Source organism: Helianthus annuus, chromosome 2 (genome assembly GCF_002127325.2).
Source record: "Helianthus annuus cultivar XRQ/B chromosome 2, HanXRQr2.0-SUNRISE, whole genome shotgun sequence".
NCBI classification, from domain to species: Eukaryota; Viridiplantae; Streptophyta; class Magnoliopsida; order Asterales; family Asteraceae; genus Helianthus; species Helianthus annuus.
The window spans coordinates 172132378-172152865 of record NC_035434.2 but is presented as its reverse complement, the minus strand read 5'-3'; the positions used below and the strand labels follow the sequence as shown (position 1 = coordinate 172152865).

The 20488-nt window shown below is 36.4% G+C and overlaps 3 protein-coding genes across 3 annotated transcripts; 1 reads left to right on the top strand and 2 right to left on the bottom strand.

The window, feature by feature from the left end:
* The first annotated feature begins 94 nt into the window (after nucleotides 1–94).
* On the top strand, nucleotides 95–4085 carry LOC110927240 (polygalacturonase). Its single transcript, XM_022170890.2, has 3 exons — nucleotides 95–529; nucleotides 1712–2001; nucleotides 3476–4085. Exons 1-3 carry the CDS (start codon nucleotides 98–100, stop codon nucleotides 3927–3929), a joined length of 1176 nt encoding a protein of 391 aa, XP_022026582.1. The 5' UTR covers nucleotides 95–97; the 3' UTR covers nucleotides 3930–4085.
* Nucleotides 4086–6446: 2361 nt separating this feature from the next.
* On the bottom strand, nucleotides 6447–8807 carry LOC110900928 (LRR receptor-like serine/threonine-protein kinase GSO2). Its single transcript, XM_022147787.1, has 2 exons — nucleotides 8567–8807; nucleotides 6447–7012 (listed from the first exon to the last, which is right to left on the bottom strand). Exons 1-2 carry the CDS (start codon nucleotides 8805–8807, stop codon nucleotides 6447–6449), a joined length of 807 nt encoding a protein of 268 aa, XP_022003479.1.
* A 2522-nt stretch (nucleotides 8808–11329) lies between these two features.
* LOC110927239 (PTI1-like tyrosine-protein kinase 3) lies at nucleotides 11330–19915 on the bottom strand. The gene is made up of 8 exons (XM_022170889.2): nucleotides 19766–19915; nucleotides 17793–17970; nucleotides 16154–16404; nucleotides 14427–14553; nucleotides 13345–13618; nucleotides 13129–13261; nucleotides 12658–12744; nucleotides 11330–11720 (listed from the first exon to the last, which is right to left on the bottom strand). Exons 2-8 carry the CDS (start codon nucleotides 17884–17886, stop codon nucleotides 11598–11600), a joined length of 1089 nt encoding a protein of 362 aa, XP_022026581.1. The 5' UTR covers nucleotides 17887–17970; nucleotides 19766–19915; the 3' UTR covers nucleotides 11330–11597.
* Nucleotides 19916–20488: the final 573 nt, after the last annotated feature.

The window sequence follows — 20488 nt, the reverse complement described above, 5'->3', positions numbered from 1 at the left end:
ACAAACATAAATGCATACATACATACACACATGTGTGTATATATATATATCATGTTTGGTCTCTATTATTCACATATCCTTAAAAAACATAGGTAACATGAAAAATATTGTTTTCCTTGTGATCATTGCACTTGTCTCATCATCAGCATCATCAAAAGTTACATACAATGTGACAAGTTTCGGAGCCAAAGGCGACGGCAACACCGACTCGACAAAGGCGTTTCTCAGCGCTTGGTCGGCTGCATGTAACTCTACCAAGTCGGCTGTCATTTACGTCCCCACCGGCACCTTTTTACTAGCAACCGCCATCACGTTTGCCGGTGAAAGATGTCAGAGCAGTTCCATCACGATACGCATATATGGCACGCTTGTCGCTCCTTTTAACTACGCCGCTATTGCGAACTCGGGTGACTGGATTAGGTTCCATAGAGTCAACCATGTCACCATCTCGGGTGGTACCCTCGATGCCCGAGGTGGTTCGCTTTGGTCATGCAAAACCTCTGGCAAAAGCTGTCCGTCCGGAGCTACGGTAATAATAACATTTCCTACGTATTTGTGACAAAATATTTATTTTTAGTTAAGTTAAATTATCAATGATCCGTCGGAATTGCGTCACAACTTGCGAAAACTTCCCGTCAAAAAAGTTTTTATATATGTAATTGTTAAACGTAAAAACTTTTGTGAATAGTGATTTATCTTTTTTTTTTTTCTTTTTTCTGATTTTTGTCTTTTTATATTTTGTATACTTTTACAGTTTTACCCCTCAAATGTCAGCATTGATACTTACATCCCCTTAACTTTCTAAAGACTTTGTAATCGAGTTTTGCATGTTTATTTTATGTACATGTGGGTATAAATTTAAGTTGATTTACGTTTCGACGTAAATTTTTCCGGAAATGAGTCGGGTCAAATATAATACGTTTTGGCGCTTATTTTTATGTACGTTTTCAGTTGGTCTATGTTTTAACGTAAAATTATTACGGAATGCCGTGGCAACACGCGGGGCAATTTACTAGATATATGTATAATTATTAAACGTAAATATAAGGATATATACAATTAAATTTATAAATAATAGGGTTATTAGATTTTATCACTCCCAACTATTGGCTATTGGCCGCTGTCACCCCAACTATCACTTTGACGCCCGTCACCCCTAACTTAACACTTAGTGTGTTCTGTCACCAGATCACTAACTAATCACTAACTTTTTGATCCTGTTACTACACTTTTTAGGGTGTCATAGGGATCTTGGGAAGGTTTTAGGGATCTTAGGACACCCCCCAAAATTATAGTAACAGGATCAAAAGTTAGTGATCTGGTGACAGAACACACTAAGTGTTAAGTTGGGGGTGGCGGACGTCAAAGTGATAGTTGAGGGTGACAGCGGCCAATGACCAATAGTTAAGGGTGATAAAATCCAATAACCCTAAATAATAATAATAAAATCAGTATAATAATAAAATATAAACATATTTCCTACACATTTATGAAAAATGCTTATTTTTCATTAGATTTGTCACAAACGCGTAGGAAACAACCCATGTTTGAATGCAGTTTCCTACGCATTAACCACAAAATGCTTAACTTCTAATAAACGCGTCAGAAAACGTGATTTGTGACACATTTCCTACGGAAACTGGTGTCAGAAATTTCATAGCATGTACATATGTATATAGCAATGAGTATTAGTTTTGTGTATATTATGCAGACACTGGGAATATACAATTCAAAGAATATTGTTATAAGTGGCTTGAAGTCTATAAACAGCCAAATGTTCCATATTCTACTAGATGCATGCACCAATGCAAGGCTACAAGGAGTGAGCATCTCAGCATCTGGCGCTAGCCCGAACACGGATGGCATACACTTAATATCGTCGAATGGTGTCACCATCTTGAATTCCAAAATCGCTACGGGGGATGATTGTATATCTATAGGTCCTGGCAATAGTAACCTTTGGATACAGACGGTCGCGTGTGGCCCTGGTCATGGCATCAGGTGAATTTTTTTTATACTTTACATGTATAAAGTTAAGTGTCATTTACGTCCTTGTAGTTTGTCCATCATTTTTCTCCCTCACATTCTCGAAACGTGCCCTTTTAGTCCAAAAAATTAACCCCAGTTAAAAAACTCAGTTAGCTCAGGGGTAAAATGGTCATTTTATATAGTGGTCGGAGGTTGGTGCACAGTGGAGGGTATGTAAAACTTTGAACCACTCAGAGCCACTATGTAAAATAACCATTTTACTCTCGAGCTAACCATGTTTTTTTAACTGGAGTTAGTTTTTTGGACTGAAATGGCACGTTTCGAGAATGTCAAGGAGGAAAATAATAAAATTTTGAAATTTGGCCTGAAATGGCAAAAGCGTACAAACCACGGGGACGCAAATGACACTTAACTCTAAAACTAATATAAAGTTTTCTCACCGTTTTGTGTTATTAGTATTACCTTTTGTTTTATTGGTCTTTGATTTCCGTGCTCACACTTTATGCTATCTTGATACTATAATATACTATATTATACTTTACATGCCATGATATGATTTTTGCCGTTTTGGAGCCGAGTAGGGCTTCAAACGAACTAAACTTTAAGCGAATAGTTAATGAACCTTCGGCGAGAAGTTCGGTTGTGTTTGTTCATTTAATAAACGAATGGACTCGAATAAAACATTTTGTTCGGTTAGTTAAATGAACGAACATGAAAAGAGGTCACATTCGTTCATTTATGTCCGTGAACGTTCGGTAACGTGTTCGATAGTTCCAAGGGTTTTAATTTTTATATTTATATTTACATTTTGATATTCTTTTATTTTTATCTATTTTATTACCCAAACAAATAACCAATTAACTTTATTTGAGGTAACTGAGATAAATAAACCCTATTCCAGTATTTGTTTGTGTTCGTTTCTGTTCATGAACACTCATTTGTGTTTATAGACGTCCGTTTGTGTTCATGAACATTTGTTTGCGTTCGTTTGTGTTCGTGTGTGTTCATGAACATTTGTTTGCGTTCGTTTGTGTTCGGTACCTAAAATTATCAAACGAACGCGTTCATTTCCTCTATGAATGAACACGAACAGAAAATCTCGTTTGGTAAGTGTTCATGAATTGTTCGTGTACACATGTTTTTCCTTAATGACGAACATGAAAGCCTTGTTCATGTTCGTTCAGTTCGTTTGCATCCCTAGAGCCAGTGGCGGATCTAGGATTCACGCCAAGCCGTAACGTTTTATAAATAAGCCGTAACGAAATCGAAAAAACATCAAATTTTTCCAAAATTTACACTAAAAACGTCAAATTTTTCCGAGCCAAGCCGTAGGGGAGGTTATCCCCCGGTTAAGGCTAGGTCCGCCCCTGCCTAGAGCGTGGGTATCCAGACCCTACCAATAGCTTGTTATGAGTCAGATTTTACTGGGTACGTTTGTTTGTTTATCACATAGATACGCGTTATGTAACATTCTTTTTGGCTGCAGCATCGGAAGTCTAGGGTGGGAACTCGACGAGCCAGGTGTACAAAACATAACAGTAACGATGGCAACCTTTCGAGGAACTCAAAACGGCGTAAGAATAAAGACATGGGCAAGAGCAAGCCACGGGTTCGTAACAGGTGCTCTTTTCCAACATGTGACCATGGTCAACGTCAGTAATCCGATCATCATTGAGCAAAGGTACTGCCCCGACAAAAACAACTGCCCAAATCAAGTGTCGGGTGTGAAGATCAAGGACGTGGTGTATGACGATATACATGGAACATCGGCCACCAAAGTGGCGGTGAAACTCGATTGTAGTCAGGGTAACCCATGCAGCGGGATAAGACTAAAAGACGTTAACCTTAACTATGTTCGTGGGAATCAACCAGCGGTTTCCTCTTGCGCGTATGCTGCTGGGACCGCGTCTGGCATATCTAACCCGACAAGCTGTCTCTAGTTAACTAGTTGTGTTGCTCGGTTTGAAGATTCGAGTATTTCAAGACATCTTCACCATGAGTTTTGTTCTTTACATTGGCTGCTATTTTTTGATGTAAAATGTATTGTATAAAACCATCCTTTACTTTCTTTCTATCTATCTTTTGCTGCATTTTTTGACATGAGAATTTGTACCAAACTACCAACTTTAGCATCACTATATTTTGACGACAATTAGTGGCGAAGCTTGAGATTTCCGACCGGGGGGTCAAAGACGTATATACCAAAATTTTCTATAAAACCAGGGGGTCAAAAACGTATATACCCAAAAATTTCTATACGAAAACTACATACTCTCCACAACTGAATGAAATGTTCGGGGGTCAGCCGCCCCCTTCCGCCCCCATAAAGCTACGCCCTTGATGACAATAGCAACCACAACACATCTAGCAGGCTGCATAAAATGAATGAAAGAAAACAAAATAAACTTTTATTTTTAAAACAACTTGTTTTTGACCCCAGCTCAAACTAGAGGTATACACAAAAAAACCGTACCCGGAATCATAACTGGTATAAAAAACTAGAACCGGATTTTTTCAATACCCGGGTATTCTATACCCGAAACCGGAACCGACCCTACCCGTAGGATATAGATAGGGTACGCATTTTAATCTCAATACCTGGAACGGGAACCGGAACCGATCATGCTCGATTAATATCCAAACCGGGCAAGAACGGGAACCGATTATACCCGGCTATACCCGATACATGATTTTAATATCTATCTTTTAAATTTTTGTTAGTGCATTTATTTTATTTTTTTACATTATACAATGCATGTTTAATACTAATAAACAAAAAGACGTAAAAATAGGGTAATAAAAACGTAATGGAGTATTAAAAACCTGAAAATTGGGTCATAACAAACTTGAAAAATGAAAATAGGGTAGAAAAACCCAAAAATAGGGTATTTTAATACCCGGTTTCTTAAGAACCAGAACCGAACCCCACACGAATCAGGCAGATAGGGTATGGTTTTTTTGGTCAAGTAACCAGAACCGGAACCGAACTGGTTATAGCAATAACCGGTACCAACCCTTAAAACGAGAAACCGAAACCCGTTTCATAATCGAAACCGATTATTAAAATCAGTGTTGTAAAAATCGTGACTAGTCGGCGAATAATCGCTAGTAGGCCAGTAACTGAATAATTTTTCGTTAATCAGTCCATTAATCGCTAATCGGCTCTAGTCGGCTGGCCAAAAATCGACGATTCCAGCCAAGTTCCAGAAAAAAACCTGTATATTCCGGCCAAAACCTCTAAATTCAGGCAAGTTTTCAACCAAACCATGTGAATTCCAACAGTTAATCTTGTATACTTAAAAAATGAGTTGAGTAAGAGTTAAAACTTAGCTACTTAAATATTTATCTATAAAAATGTGTATATGTATATATAAAACTTAAAATTACATATAAAAAACCCGATCCGATTAATCCCTAGTAGTCGCTAGTTCCCACCTCACCGGCCGACTTGCGGCTAGCGAGTTCTCCAACCTTCGTTAAAATTACTTGATTTGTGCACCTCTCGCTCAAACTAGAACAATTATCCAGTCAACCCAAATTAGTGAAGTCCATCATCACTAAGCCCACATTACGGTAACAAATAAAAGGTACAGCCCATAGCAGGCCCAAATCTGACCAAGGCTCCCAAGTCCAAACTAAAATAAAAAACAAAATAATTAAAAAAAATTAAACAATACATAAATAGGTAAATTGTTAAAATCGTCTCTAAGTTAATGATACATTTTAACTGAGTTAGTCATTTGAATGAAAATGACAGGAAAGTTCAAACCTTAATGGCCCAGTTATAAAAAAAAATCTTATTTTGCATGTAATACACAAAAGTGCCCAAACTTCTGTGACGATTTTGGCATTTTAATCTTTTAAGTAAAAAACAAAACGAATATTATAAATATAACTCAATATGGGGCGTTTTTCTAAAATGGGTGTAGTGGGGATGTGGGCATTATGTTAAAAGGGGTGTAATAAAAAAAACCATCAAAAATTGTTATTGGCCAAACAAAAAGGAATGCACAGTCATTGGCCAACACAAAATGAACATGTCGTGGAAAAAACAACGGCAAAACAATTTTTTTTTTTTGAGAAAAACGCCCATGGGATGGTTTGGGGGCGTGGAGGGGCGTGGTTTTGGCATAAAACGCCAAAATTTTTCCCCCACTACGGGTGTTCTTATAGTCAGCAAATTCAGTCATCTTTTTGCATTTAAGAAGTTCATTTAGTGTTAAATTAGAGGTTCTGGTATGTGTTTCATGTTACTAGGAGTCTATTTAGGTTGTTCACATCTATGTTACATTAAAAAAATGTAAGACAGTTCCTTAATAATAGTCATGAAATCATGTAAATATTTAGAACTAATGTAATCTCCTATCTGACATGACAAAAGGAAATGGCCACCTAGTGTATTGGTGGTATTTTATTTATAGAATGGACTTAAAACAAGGATTAAATACAACAAACAACTATGGATGTGCAACCATCTTTGCAATAAACACCATGACCTTTACATAAACCCAATTTTCCAAGCTATTCAGAAAATGAAACAAAGCATGTCTCGCACGGCGATTGACAAGTAAAGCAATACATGCCATCCAAAATCCGGTAGCAAAACCAGTGGCCCCTCCAATATAAAACCATCTTTGAAGATCATCTATGCCTTCCCCATCATCCATATTTTCACGAGTGACGAGTGGACCTTCTAATTCTTTGTCTCCTGGACAATATTTGGACAAGGGAAGTCCACATAATCCTGCATTTCCGATGTACCTTGAAGGTTCAAAGGACTGGAGTTGAGTGCCAGATGGAATTCTTCCTGACAAGTTGTTATACGACACGTCTAGATAGTTTAATAAGGTCATGTGAGACATGCTGGATGGTATTCTTCCTGAAAGATTGTTTCTGGATAGATCCAAAATTAGAAGTTCTTTCATCTGACCAATATTCGTTGGAATCTCTCCAACCAAAGCATTCATTGACAGGTCGAGTGCAATCAGTTTCTTGAGATCCGTTAGTTCATCAGGGATTTTTCCTGTTAGATTGTTGCTTGATAAATGAGTTAAATGCCATTTTAGTCCCTGTGGTTTGGGCTATTTTGCCAGTTTAGTCCAAAGGTTTCATTTTTAACCTGTGGGTCCAAAAAGGTTTCACAGTTGCCATTTTAGTCCACTGGGTTAACTTCATCCATTTTTTCTGTTAACGAGAAGGCCAATTCGGTCATTTTATATATAATTCTGTTAACTAAAAGGGCAATTCAACCATATAAAATGACCGAACTGGCCTTCTCGTTAACAGAAAAAATTGATGAAGTTAACCTAGTGGACTAAAATGGCAACTGTGAAACCTTTTTGGACCCACAGGTGAAAAATGAAACATTTGGACTAAACTGGCAAAATGGCCCAAACCACAGGGACTAAAATGGCATTTAACTCCTTGATAAATTGATAATCTTCAAAAATCCTAGAGTCTTGCTAAATTCATGTAAACTTCCTTGCCACTTGATCATGGCACGATCAACATACTCACTTCTATCGATGAAGGTAAAGTCAAAATAGTGCACATTCTGATGTGGGAATCCATCTCGACCCATCGAAGTGATATTATTGAGACATGAAGGGATGGCTCCGTTGAGATTGTTCGTTGACAAGTCTAGAATTTGTAAGTTTGCTAATTGACATAATTGTGAAGGGATGGTTCCAAAGAAGTTATTTGATGTTAGGCTAAGCGCATACAACTCCGATAAGCTTTCCCCTATCCAAAACGGTACGTAACCAGAAAACTTGTTGGCCCCCAATTCTAAAAACATTAGCTCGGCGCAATTCTTTAAACACGAGGGCAGTTCTCCTGAGAAGCTATTGTTGTATAGATACAAGACCTCGAGGTTGATCAAATACTTATTGTTCCATTCAACTGATTGTTAGAAAGGTCTAAAGATTGTAGGGATGAAAACTTTTGGATATCATTGGACAATGACCCTGTGAAATGGCTACTTGAAGCATACAATCGTCGTAACATAAGCGATGTGCATCCGGACAAGTGGTTTAAAAAAATAGGAAATTTGACAGGCACAGAGTTTCTATCAAAATACAAAGACGTCAAACTACAGAGATTTCCAAGATATTTTGGAATATTATCCAACTTGTTGCGAGAGAGATAAAGATGTACAAGTCTATTGCTTGTTAACGGGAACAACCAATGATACATGGACGAGTTGAGATTGTTTTCTATGAACGAAAGGGTAACAATAGAAAGAGTTGTTAGATGAATAAGTGTATGGATGCTTGACTTGTGAGAGGTCACATCCATCTAAACTCAGTGGCGGAACTAACCCAAAAAGTTAAAGATATCCTAATTTTATTTTAGGCTCAGGGGTATCCTTTATATAACAGGAACGGAGTTGAGATGTATTTTTACATTACGAAAATGGAGTTAAGGGGTATTTTTACTCTACGAAGACGGGGTTGAGGGGTAGCCCGTGCTACCCCTATTTGTACTATAAGTCCGCCACTGTCTAAACTTAAGTATAACAACTTTTTAAGACTTAGAATCTCATTTACCGAGTTATCTACCTTGCCCAAGGAAGTACTTGACATATCAAGGCCCTCCAAATGAGACAACCAATCTAGATTCTCAATTGTACAACCATTGAGAGATTCAAGTGAAAGCTCTTGCAAGTTCGTGAGGTTTTGAAATTCCGAAGGAATTGTTCCAATAAAATCATTCAAACCAAGGTAAAGATACCTTAACTGAGTCATGGAACCAATGAACATGGGTACGGTTCCCGTAAAATTATTGTTGGAAAGGTCAAGATACTTTAAACGCGTCATGGAACCAATGAACATGGGAATGGTTCCATTGAAAAAATTTCCGTAAAGGTCAAGATGATTCAAGTAGCTTAAGTTAAGCAACGAAGGGCTAATCTTACCTCTTAGAAGTCCAACGCTCAAATCAAGAATTGTGACATGACCAGCTGTCCAAACTGCTCGACGATCGAGGATCGCTCGACGATCGCTCGGTTTCGCTCGAATTATTTTTATTAATAATATATATATATATATATATATATATATATATATATATTATAGATTTTAAAGATTAAAAGCCCAAAAAATATACTAGCCCAAAAAAAATTAAATGCTCAAAATATATACTAGCCCAACTTAATAGTTAATATCAAAATCTAGCCCAAAAATTATATAGCCAACTTACTAGCCCAAGGCTTGATGTAAAACTACGATCCGCTCGATTTTAGTTAGGATTTGAGAAAAACCGAGCGAAAACGATCCACTCGATTCAAATTCAATCCGATCATGAGCATCACTTTTGTGCTCGGTTTTGCAAATTTGATCCGATCGGATCGGATCGGTTGTAATTCAATCCGAGCACGAGCAGACTCTCGATCAGATCGGATCGGCTCGTGAACACCCCTATAGAGAGAAGGCCGTCAGGGTCTTGATGAATGTATGATTTGAAATGAAGAAGAGCATGTCTCTCTTTATCGATGCACTTATAATTATCAGCTTGGTGGCTAAGTGAAGTAGCGGTTGTAGTCTTAAACCATACAAACACAAGGACTAAAGAAATAACAAAGAAAACACGACGAATGAAAGGTTTATGGCAAATATTATCTCCCATTATGCGGTATAAAATCGCGTTGATCTTTTGTAATGGATATATCAACATATATGCCTAGCTTTATAGACACTTTAAGTTTAGAGTATGTGTTGATATTTTCAAATAAGTTGACTTTCTTTTGATTTTCATGTCCCACTTGTGTTGACAATTTGTGTGGAGTGTGGACTAAATTATATGTCCCATATTGGACGACTATTTAAGTCTTGGCAATTTGTACATATTAGATATTTTTTCCAAACCGAATTGCATGAATATATATTGTGTGAAGCAAAAAATATAATGATGATAATAAAAAAAACCTTAAAGGGATAAAAGTTGGTGAAGTCAAAGACTCGTAAATCATAAGTCTTCACAATTTTTTTAGTAAACTACACGATGTTCGTTGGTTTACCAAAATTTTGAATTTGCTCTGTCGTTTCCTAAAAGTACACAGATAGTCCATATGATTTGCAATTTGTAACGTATTTAATTCTCGGGTTTTTTTCCAAAAATACATGGATGGTTCTTATGGTTTGCACTTTTTAGCATATTTTGTCCCTAACTTAGACCTACTAAAACCTTTTATTTGTTGGTTGAAGATTAAATATGTTACAAAGTGCAAAGCACATGTATTTGTGTCAAACCATAAAGACTAAAATAGGAGTTTATCTTTTAACTTTATCCATAGAACCATGTTACAATTTCTAGAGTATTTGTCTACAAAAGTGAGCTCAACTGTGAGAAAACTACCAACCTTTGGAGTGTTCAATGTTCAATTTTAAAATGTGGGAATACGGAATCAATGTCATTGAAATCAAGTAGAATTTTGATAAATATGAAACTTGATTGTACCATACCCTTCAATTAAGACAAAATTACAAAACAAAAAAAAAAAAAAAAAACAAAAAAAAAAACACACCCCTTTATTTAGGTTTGTGCCAACCTGCAAATTTCAACCTTAATGTTTAAAAATCATGTTGGTCTTCCTTAATGTTTTGTAAGAAATTTAACACTTAATAGGTGACTTCGTTTGTTTTTGGAGTTAAATCAAGACATGTGCATTCTATGTGAGAGCATTTTGATATTAAGGCTGAAACGGGCAAGTTGACACAAACCTAAAGGACATTTTTTGCCGGTTCGAAACCGAACCAAACCGGGTTTTACCGCAGTGGGCCTTCAGACGATGGTGGCTTGGTGGCTCGGGTATGCATCCAACTCTGACCGTTATGGAGGAGGGGATGCATTTGCTTGATTGAGGACATCCCAGGATACTTATCCTGTGATTTAGTTGGTCGTTCAAAAAAAACATATGAACTCATCAATCACTAAAATTTATGTGAATGTAATTTAAATAGTTATTTTTAGCTAAATTTAGAAAGTAATTTATTAATAAAAGAGAAAGCTGCATTTGACAAAATTAAGCATTAAATGTCATTAACAAAAAAAAAACTAAAATAAAGAATTTGAAGACGCCAGGATTAGAACCCAGGTCTCCTTGTTTAAGCAAGACAGTAACCACTAGTACAAGTGCTCATTTATGTTACCTCTCGATTCAGTGCATATATATTATATCTTATACAACCTAAATTCTATACAAAATTAAAAAGATTTGAGCCCTCGGATGGTTTGGGCCTTATGCCGTCGCCCACCCCACACCCCCTACGGGTCTGCCCTGCTTCATCATCATACTTAGTGAATTCCACCGATAGCACCGATAGCAAAACTAAGGTAATTGTCATTAAACAAAGTTGGTATTTTCTAAGCAAATAGAAATAGAAAGAAAACAAATGTGTAGACAATAAGCAGGTTTAAATTATTAAACAAATCTTGACAAACCAAAGATATATAATACAGACCACTTTGAACATAGGCACCCATCCATATTCTCAAACAAAAACATATATATGCCTGGATAAAACTAGAATCTACGGTCACGATCATAAAGCTGCAGAGGAGATCAACGGTCACAACAAGTTCGCTTATTTTTCTTCATGCTTTTTACATTATACTTCTGGCGCGGCTGGTGCAGGAGCCCTCAACAGCGGTTGAAGAGCTTTCACGACAATGCTCATATTAGGCCTAAACTCAGACTCATATTGCACGCATAAGGCCGCCACAGCCGCCAGCTAGATCAACAAAACAGATGCCGTCAGTCAGTTAGTTAGTTAGTTGGTTCGTTAGTTAATGATTAAACATATTATGTTAAAAACATATTAAAAAAAAAAACTTTATGCTAATATATGGATTTAATGATGCAAAAAAGGACTTTGTGGAAATGAAATTGTTGACAAATCCCTAAATATTTTCGCTAAGTTATAATTATTAAATCCGTCAACTTTAAAATATAATAACAAAATCCCTGGCTGGTATTATATTTAAAAGAACTCCTTGTTTGCATGACTAAATCCTTCAACTTTTTAGAAAAAAAAAAAAAAAAAAAAAAAAAAAAAAAAAAAACTAACAAAAAGGTTCTTCTATTTCAAATGATCTAAGTTCCAAAATAGAGTTAAATGCCATCTTGGTCCCTGTGGTTTGGGCCATTTTGCCAGTTTAGTCCAAAGGTTTCATTTTTCGCCTGCAGGTCCGAAAGGGTTTCATCGTTGCCAGTTTAATCCACTGGGTTAACTTCATCTATTTTTTCTGTTAACGAGAAGGGCAATCGGTCATTTTATATGACCGAATTACCCTTCTGGTTAACAGAATTACATATAAAATGATCGAATTGCCCTTCTTGTTAATAGAAAAAATGGATGAAGTTAACCCAGTGGACTAAAATGGCAACGGTGAAATCTTTTTGGACCCACAGGCGAAAAATGAAACCTTTGGACTAAACTGGCAAAATGGCCCAAACCACAGGGACCAAGATGGCATTTAACTCTCCAAAATATTTAGAAAGGACTTTTTCATTAATTTTAGCAGGCCAAGAATTTAATCAGCGAAAGTCCTTAAGGATATTTTTTTAATATAAGGGACTTTTAACAATAGATTTAATGATTTAATCATGCAAATATAAAGTCCATGGACAATATTGAAATATTATTATAGTTTTGGAAAGAGATAGACCTTTGCGACTGCTTTCGGAGGGTACTCTCCCTTGAGCCTCGGATCAACACATTGTTTAACCTTGTCTTCGCTTAGCCTAGGTGTCGCCTACATGTAGAAGAAACAAGAATAAATAAATTCCGCTTATTTATACATTATATTATTTCTCATTATGCTCGATTTCCATTTTGTGGGCCCGTCATTGTTGAATTGTTTCATGTACATAATCAACTAAAGAGACCCGTGATATTTTTTTGAACGGCCAACAGAATCAATCTTGAGCACTCTCGGGGCACCCACTGGACAAACGGAGTACTCCGAGAGTAACCTGAGTCCACCACCAATTCCGGGGAAAACCCGGTAACCCACCCGCCCGTAGGCACGACGGTGAAACTACCGGTAAAACCCGTTTGGCTCAAGGATCCAACCCAGGTTTCCCTGAAGACCCGTGATATTGAAAGTGTCGAAACAAATGATCAAAAAGAGGCTCACCCAAGTGACAAGGCTTTGTTGTCCACGTGGCATTGTGTGATCAACGGGTTTCCGACCAGTTAAAAGCTCAAGCAAAACTACCCCAAAGCTATACACGTCACTTTTTTGCGTCAGCTGTCCCGTCATTGCATATCTACATAAAAATTTCGAATAAACATTAGATAGCAAGTTTCTTCAAATAAAAAAGAATAGTTATCTACGGGTTTAGAATCTTACTCCGGTGCATGATAGCCAAAAGTGCCCAAAACACGAGTAGAATGCAAACGAGCAGCCATATCGGGAGCTTGATTTGAAATATTAAAATCGGCAATCTTGGCTCTAAGATCCTCAAATAATAGCACGTTGCTAGACCTAATATCCCTATGAATTATCGAAGGTTGGACCTTTTCATGCAAATAATCAAGTCCCTTTGCCGCATCGACGGCAATCCGTACTCTTTGCATCCAATCTAACACAGGCCCCGGTTGTGCTCCTTGCACACCCTTTCTTCCTATATGTTTACATAAAGATAAAGATTAAGAAACCCATGAAACCAGATAAAAAAAATTAAAGAGTAAATGCCATTTTCGTCCCTGAGGTTTGGCCAGTTTTGCGACTTTCGTTCAAAAGTTTGTTTTTCCGCGTCTGGATCCAGAAGGGTTGAAATCTTGCCATTTACATTCGGCTCGTTAACTCCATCCATTTTTTTGAGATTAAGTCAAGGGTATTTTTGTCTTTTTTGTTAAGTCGGGGGTATTTTTGTCTTTTTTTTGTGAATTGGAAATACCCTTGACTTAACGGAGAAAAATGGATGGAGTTAACGAGCCGGATGAAAACGGCAAGATTTCAAACCTTTTGGATCCAGGTGTGGAAAAACAAACCTTTGGACGAAAGTCGCAACACTGACCAAACCTCAGAGATGAAAATGGCATTTTACTCAAAATAAAACAAAGAGTAAAATGCACGGATAGTCCTTGTGGTTTGGTGAAATTTCACCTTTAGTCCCCAACTTTTCAAAATTACACTCTTAGTCCCTGTGGTTTGACAAGTTACTCGGATAGTCCCCAAGGCGGATGGAGGATAGTTTTTCTGGTTAAGTGAGTGTGAAATGACAAGGACTATCCAAGTAACAACTTGTCAAACCACAGGGACTATCCGAGTAACCTTCATCCGCTTTAGGGACTATCCAAGTAACAACTTGTCAAACTACAGGGACTAAGAGTGTAATTCTGAAAAGTTGGGGACTAAAGGTGAAATTTCATCAAACCACGGGGACTATCCGTGCATTTTACTCTAAAACAAAATAAGTGTTTGCATACCGTGTAATATGTCATGTAGAGATCCCATTGTTGCAAATTCATAAGCCAAAACACGTGTGTTACCTTCCACACAATAACCGCACAGCTCGACAAAGTTTTCGTGCTTCAGTTTTGAGACCATTGAAACCTTGAACAAGAATGGAAGTTAAATTCTGTTTTTTTTTTTTTAAACAGGACCGACAAAACCAAAGTCCCAAACAGGAACCCGAACCGCACTATGATTGGTTCTAAATTTTATTATAGCCCATTTTTCAATCAGGTTGGCCGGGTACAAACCAGAACTTTCCTTATCTTGAAATTGAGTTAATTACTGTTTTCGTCCCTTTGGTTTGTCAAAAATCACTAATTCAGTCCATTAGTTTCAAAATTGCGATTTCAGTCCTTGTGGTTTCACTTTCGTAACCATTTCAGTCCCTGTGGTTTCACTTTCGTAACCATTTCAATCCATTATTCTGTTAAGTACAGAGACTGAAATGGTTACGAGGTGGACTGAAATGGTTACGAAAGTGAAACCACAGGGACTGAAATCGCAATTTTTAAACTAACTGAAATAGTGATTTTTGATAAACCACATGGACGAAAACAGTAATTAACTCCTTGAAATTAGAATGGAATTGGTACAGTACCCGTAACAACCAAAAATACTGGTACCGAATATTATGATACGGTACGGATATCGGTATTTCGGCGCGGTACCTGCTTTGGTACCACTTTGTTTTTTTAATCTTTTGAGTACTCGCACGGTTACCATATAGGTAAAACTGATACGAGTACGGTACCAAATAAGGTAATATTGGACCTGGTACGAGTAGTAATACAATACGGGTACCAAATAGTTAAAACTGATACAAGTACCATAATACGAACCAGTACCATAATACAAACTAGTACTATATAAAATCCGGTACCAGTACCCTTTTTTACCCATAGCCATACCGAATACCGAAATTAATAAATCCAGGTACCGATGCATGTCCCGAATACCCAAAATCGGTACGGATACGGCATACGGGTACAGGTACGGTTTGGGTATTTGGGAAGAAATCGCATCCCTACTTGAAATTATGTTTCTTTAGGTTTAAAAAATATTCAAATTATAACAAACCCGAGTACAGGTGGCAATTTCGACTTATTTACCACCGTATGATTTTGATCGTCTTTCGTCTAAAACTATGCCGTTAATGCGGTAAAATATCGGATATCGGTCAAGGACCGATATTTGAAATATAGGTTATCTCGGTGAGATATCGGTGGGATATCGGTAACTTTAATATAATGCGGAATTTACATATATAGCAATTTAACACCAATAATTCAGTGATATATCAGTGATATATCGGTTATATTGGTCAAATATCGGTGATATATCGGTTATATCGGTCAAATATCGATTATATCGGTCAAATATCGGTCAAATATCGGTCAATATCGCCGATAATATCAGTACCGATATTTTGACCGATATTTTACTAAGGGACCGATATGACCGATATAACCGATATATCACCGATATTAACTGCATAGGTCTAAAATAAGTGTAGAATATAAAAAGTTAAAAACTAAGAGCTGTTTGACACACTGCCTAACCCGCCTAACCATCATGCCACCTCTAAACCCTCATATGTATCCGGTTTGTGATCCAGTTCAGAACCGAACCCAATTCGATCATTATGTTTATAAGTGATGATACTTAACAGATTATTTACTTGCAGAAACATAAAGTTTACCTGACTCAAAAACTCGTTATTGGATTCAGCCTCGGTAGAGACATCAAGCTTTTTCACAGCCACACTTTTACCATTATTTAATTCTGCAAAATAAACCCTTCCGTATGAACCTTCACCAATCAACGCCTTTGATCCAAAATTCTCGGTTTTTTCTTTCAGTTCATCGAGCGAAAGTGCAGGCACTTCGATTGTTGGTACTTCTTTTTGCGCATCGAATTTTTCTTTCGGTTGTGATCTGTCCTTTTGCTGTCCTACATTATATGTAGATAAAAAAAGCATTATTATAATATCTAGAAAAGTTTATATAAATAAAGACCGATAAAAAATGCATCATTGAAGCTCTCATAATAGGTGAGGCATGATTTTAAAAAACGGTAGAGGCGTGCCTCAAGGCGAAACGGCCAAAAATACGATTATGAGGCGCGCCTCAGGGGGTTTATACTGTATGTGCGGCTCAGAGGGGCCGAGGCGCTAAAAAGGCTGGCACCTCAGGTGCGCCTCTGGGTTTTTTGATTTTTTTTTTTTTTTTGATGTTTTGAGTTTTTGTGTCGTCTTTTTTATGTGTGTTTTTTTATTATTTTGATGAATTTGATGATGAAATTTAGTTAGTATTACTATTTTTGTAAGATATATAATATTTATATTTATTTTTTAACTCCGCCTTGGGCTTACGCCTCAGTTTGCCTCAAGGCTTACGCCTCGTGAGGCGAAGGGAAAACGCCTCGAAACTCATTTCCGTTTTTTTAAACCTTGAGGTGAGGAACCGTATGCAAATACAAAACGCATAGTTATTAATGGCGAATAGCGGACGATGGGCGATGGCAACAAGCTACCTATACGCTACGTAGCGATGAAATAGCAAGCGCTATTTTATGTTTAGCGACACACTATGAGAAAATTTTAGAAATATTTTATATGTATATTATATCCAAACAAGCTGTTTTATATGCTATTTTATATGTATGCTTAACAAAAAAACCTAAAATCCTGCTATTTTATACCTATAAAATCCCGCTATTTATATTAAAGCAGAAAAAAAAAAAAAAAAAAAAAAAAAAAACCTAAAGTCCTGCTATTCGCCCGCTATAGATGTGCCAAAATCAAACAGCGACACATGAGTGTTTAAAGTTTTATTAATACACCAAACTGTTGCTTTTCGATAGACCAATAGAAGGGTATTTTGGTCTTTTCAAATTATAAAGGCATTTCGTCATTAAGAATTTGTTTCTCTGAATTTGGTATGACCGACATTAGACACATACTTGGGTAGTTAGGTGGCTTATATTTATAAAGTTATTTCAATATTTAGGTGGGCTTTAATAAAAAAAGAGTAAATTACGTTATTGGCCCCTGTGGTTATATCGCTTTTACTATATTAGCTCAAAATAAGAATTTTTAACATATTTGCCCCCATGGTTTCTATAACTAACCATTTTGGCTCCTAAGTCTAGAGATCATGGGGGCCAAAATGGTTAGTTATAGAGATTAGAGACCATGGGGGCAGATATGTTAAAAATTCTTATTTTGGGCTAATATAGTAAAAGTGATATAACCACAGGGGCCAAAAACGTAATTTACTCAAAAAAAAAGATGAATGTTTGATTGGCCCCTACATACATAATAGTCGTATTAAACATACCATCAACATGATCATTGTGGCTTTTTACCACGCCATTGTCGTTCGAAGGGTAAGATTCTTCGACTTGACAAGTGCAACACAACCACCTCCGCATCCTATCGCTCTTCGTCAAAGTTAAATCGTCTTGAGCCCTTAGTTTCACCAAACGTATAAAGTATCCAGGTGGCGGCACGTATCCCTATGTAACCATCAAAACATGTAAAAAACATATTAATCAATACACAACTTTAAAATGAAAAATGTAACCAAATTCCACTTATTATCCTCTATTGTTTCCATGAATAGAACGTAAGGATGTAAAGCAAAAAACAGAACTCTTGAAACCTTCTTCACAAAAATATTTCGGAGAAGTCTATTAAAAGAGATGATGAGATATTAAGAATCAGATACTCAGTTCAAATAAGGGTAAAATAATTTTTATAATTAACAAACAGTAATTTCACTCTAACCATCATTGATCAGTTTTGTTGCAATAACCAAATAGCTTGGTTTTAAAAAGCTAGAGGCGCACAAAAGCAACGAGGTCTAAAATTGAGGCGCGAAGCGCAAAGCACAAAAGCGGTGGGCTTTTCGTACCCGAGGCACAAGATGTTTATATAATTTTTTTTATATATTCCATACATATCCCATAGGTTTTTAGCTTCCTTTAACCAAAATATAGCTATAAAGAAGGCTTTTATACCGTTTTACTTACATGTACAAGTCAAAAAACCCAAGGTACAACATTTTTCTGCATTAAAACGCCTCAGGTACATGAGGCGTGCGCCTCAGGCCAAAAAGCCCCCAAAAAAACCCTAAAATTTGCGCTTTTTGGGCGTTTCTTGTAATTACACAAGGCGCTTGAGCGAAAAAGCCCCAGAGGCTGCGCCTTAGTGCGCCTCAGGCGCGCTTTTTTAAACCCAGCCAAATAGTCACACCATCAATAAGCACATTTTTTAAAAATTTACGACATTTTTAACACTTAAAAATAAAAATCCCACTAAAATAAATCTTGAGTTAATTACTGTTTTCGTCCTTGTGGTTTGTCAAAAATCACTATTTTAGTCCATTAGTTTAAAAATTGCGATTTCAGTACCTGTGGTTTCACTTTCGTAACCATTTCAGTCCCTGTAGTTTCACTTTCATAACCATTTCGATCCATTTATTCTGTAAGTACAGGGACTGAAATGGTTACAATGTGGACTTAAATGGTTACGAAAGCGAAACCACAGGGACTGAAATCGCAAATTTTAAACTAATGGACTGAAATAGTGATTTCTGACAAACCACATGGACGAAAACAGTAATTAACTCATAAATCTTTCATATCAACAAGCCATCAAAGATCTCACACACATGCATCAAACATAAACAAACAATTATACAAATTCTCACCATTAAACCACCAAAACGATGACCCGTAACCATCACAGTGTCGAAATTACAACCAAAAACAAAGTTATTCCAAGAAACCAAATAACTTAAACCCCAATTGAATAGAATTCAAAGAATCATCCAACAAACAACCATCTTGAACATCAAATAAGAAAATCCAGTGATAAAATATTAAACAAGAAACCAAATTGTTTCTTTTAAACACCAATTGAACAATACAACCGTAACCAATTAATTTACAATAAACCCATCATCAAAAACTCCGAAGATACACCAACTGAACAATACAACTGTAGAAACCCATCATCAAAAACTCCGAAAAATACCATTTTTATGAATCAAGAACTCCAAAAGATACCATTTTTAAACAGCAATTAAACAATACAACTGTAATTAATCAAATTACAAGAAACCCATCATCAAGAACTCAAAAAGATACAATTTTTATGAATCAAGAACTCCAAAAGATACCATTTTTAAACAGCAATTAAACAATACAACTGTAATTAATCAAATTACAAGAAACCCATCATCAAGAACTGAAAAAGATACAATTTTTATGAATAATAAAGTATGCAAAAGCAGCAGTGAAGGTTTACCTGTGTTGGGTTGTTGATTTAGGGCTTGTTGATGATGGAGAATTTGGGGAAAAGACAGATAAGTAACGAGCGATTACAAAGAGGAGAGTTTTAGAGAGAGAAAGAATAGCGGTTTAAATTGACATCAATGCAAAAACGCGGTGGTGATGTCATCCATTTTCAAGAATTTATTAGTCAAATTAGTGTGTGTTTTATTTAAACTTTTAATTAATATATCTAACTTTTAGTACTTATATGTTTTAATAATTGTACTTTGTAAGTTTTAGAAGTTTCAAACCTTACTACTTGTAAACATTGACCTAAAAGTTTAAATTTTGGTTGATTTAGACTGTCCTAAATGTTTAAATTTTGTTTGATTTAGACTTGATACATGAATTCTTATTTGGTTCATTGGTTGTTTTGAGTTAACTTTTTTTAAGTCAAGATGAATGCATAAAAAAATAAAAAAAAATACATTAAAATCAGAGGGATATTGGATTGAAAAAACGTTGACTTTCACTAATTAACCGACAACATTCTCAAATTTTTATTTTTATCATACCACGCACAATTTTCAACTTATTTTCCTTTGTCACTCCCAAACTAACTGGACTCTAACCCAGTTAGCTGACTCAGATGCCACGTCAGGAAACCAATGCCATGTCATCAAACAAGTGCCACGTCACTAAATAAGTGCCATATCAACAAAAAAACTAACTGGGTTAGGGTTTAGTTAGTTTGGGA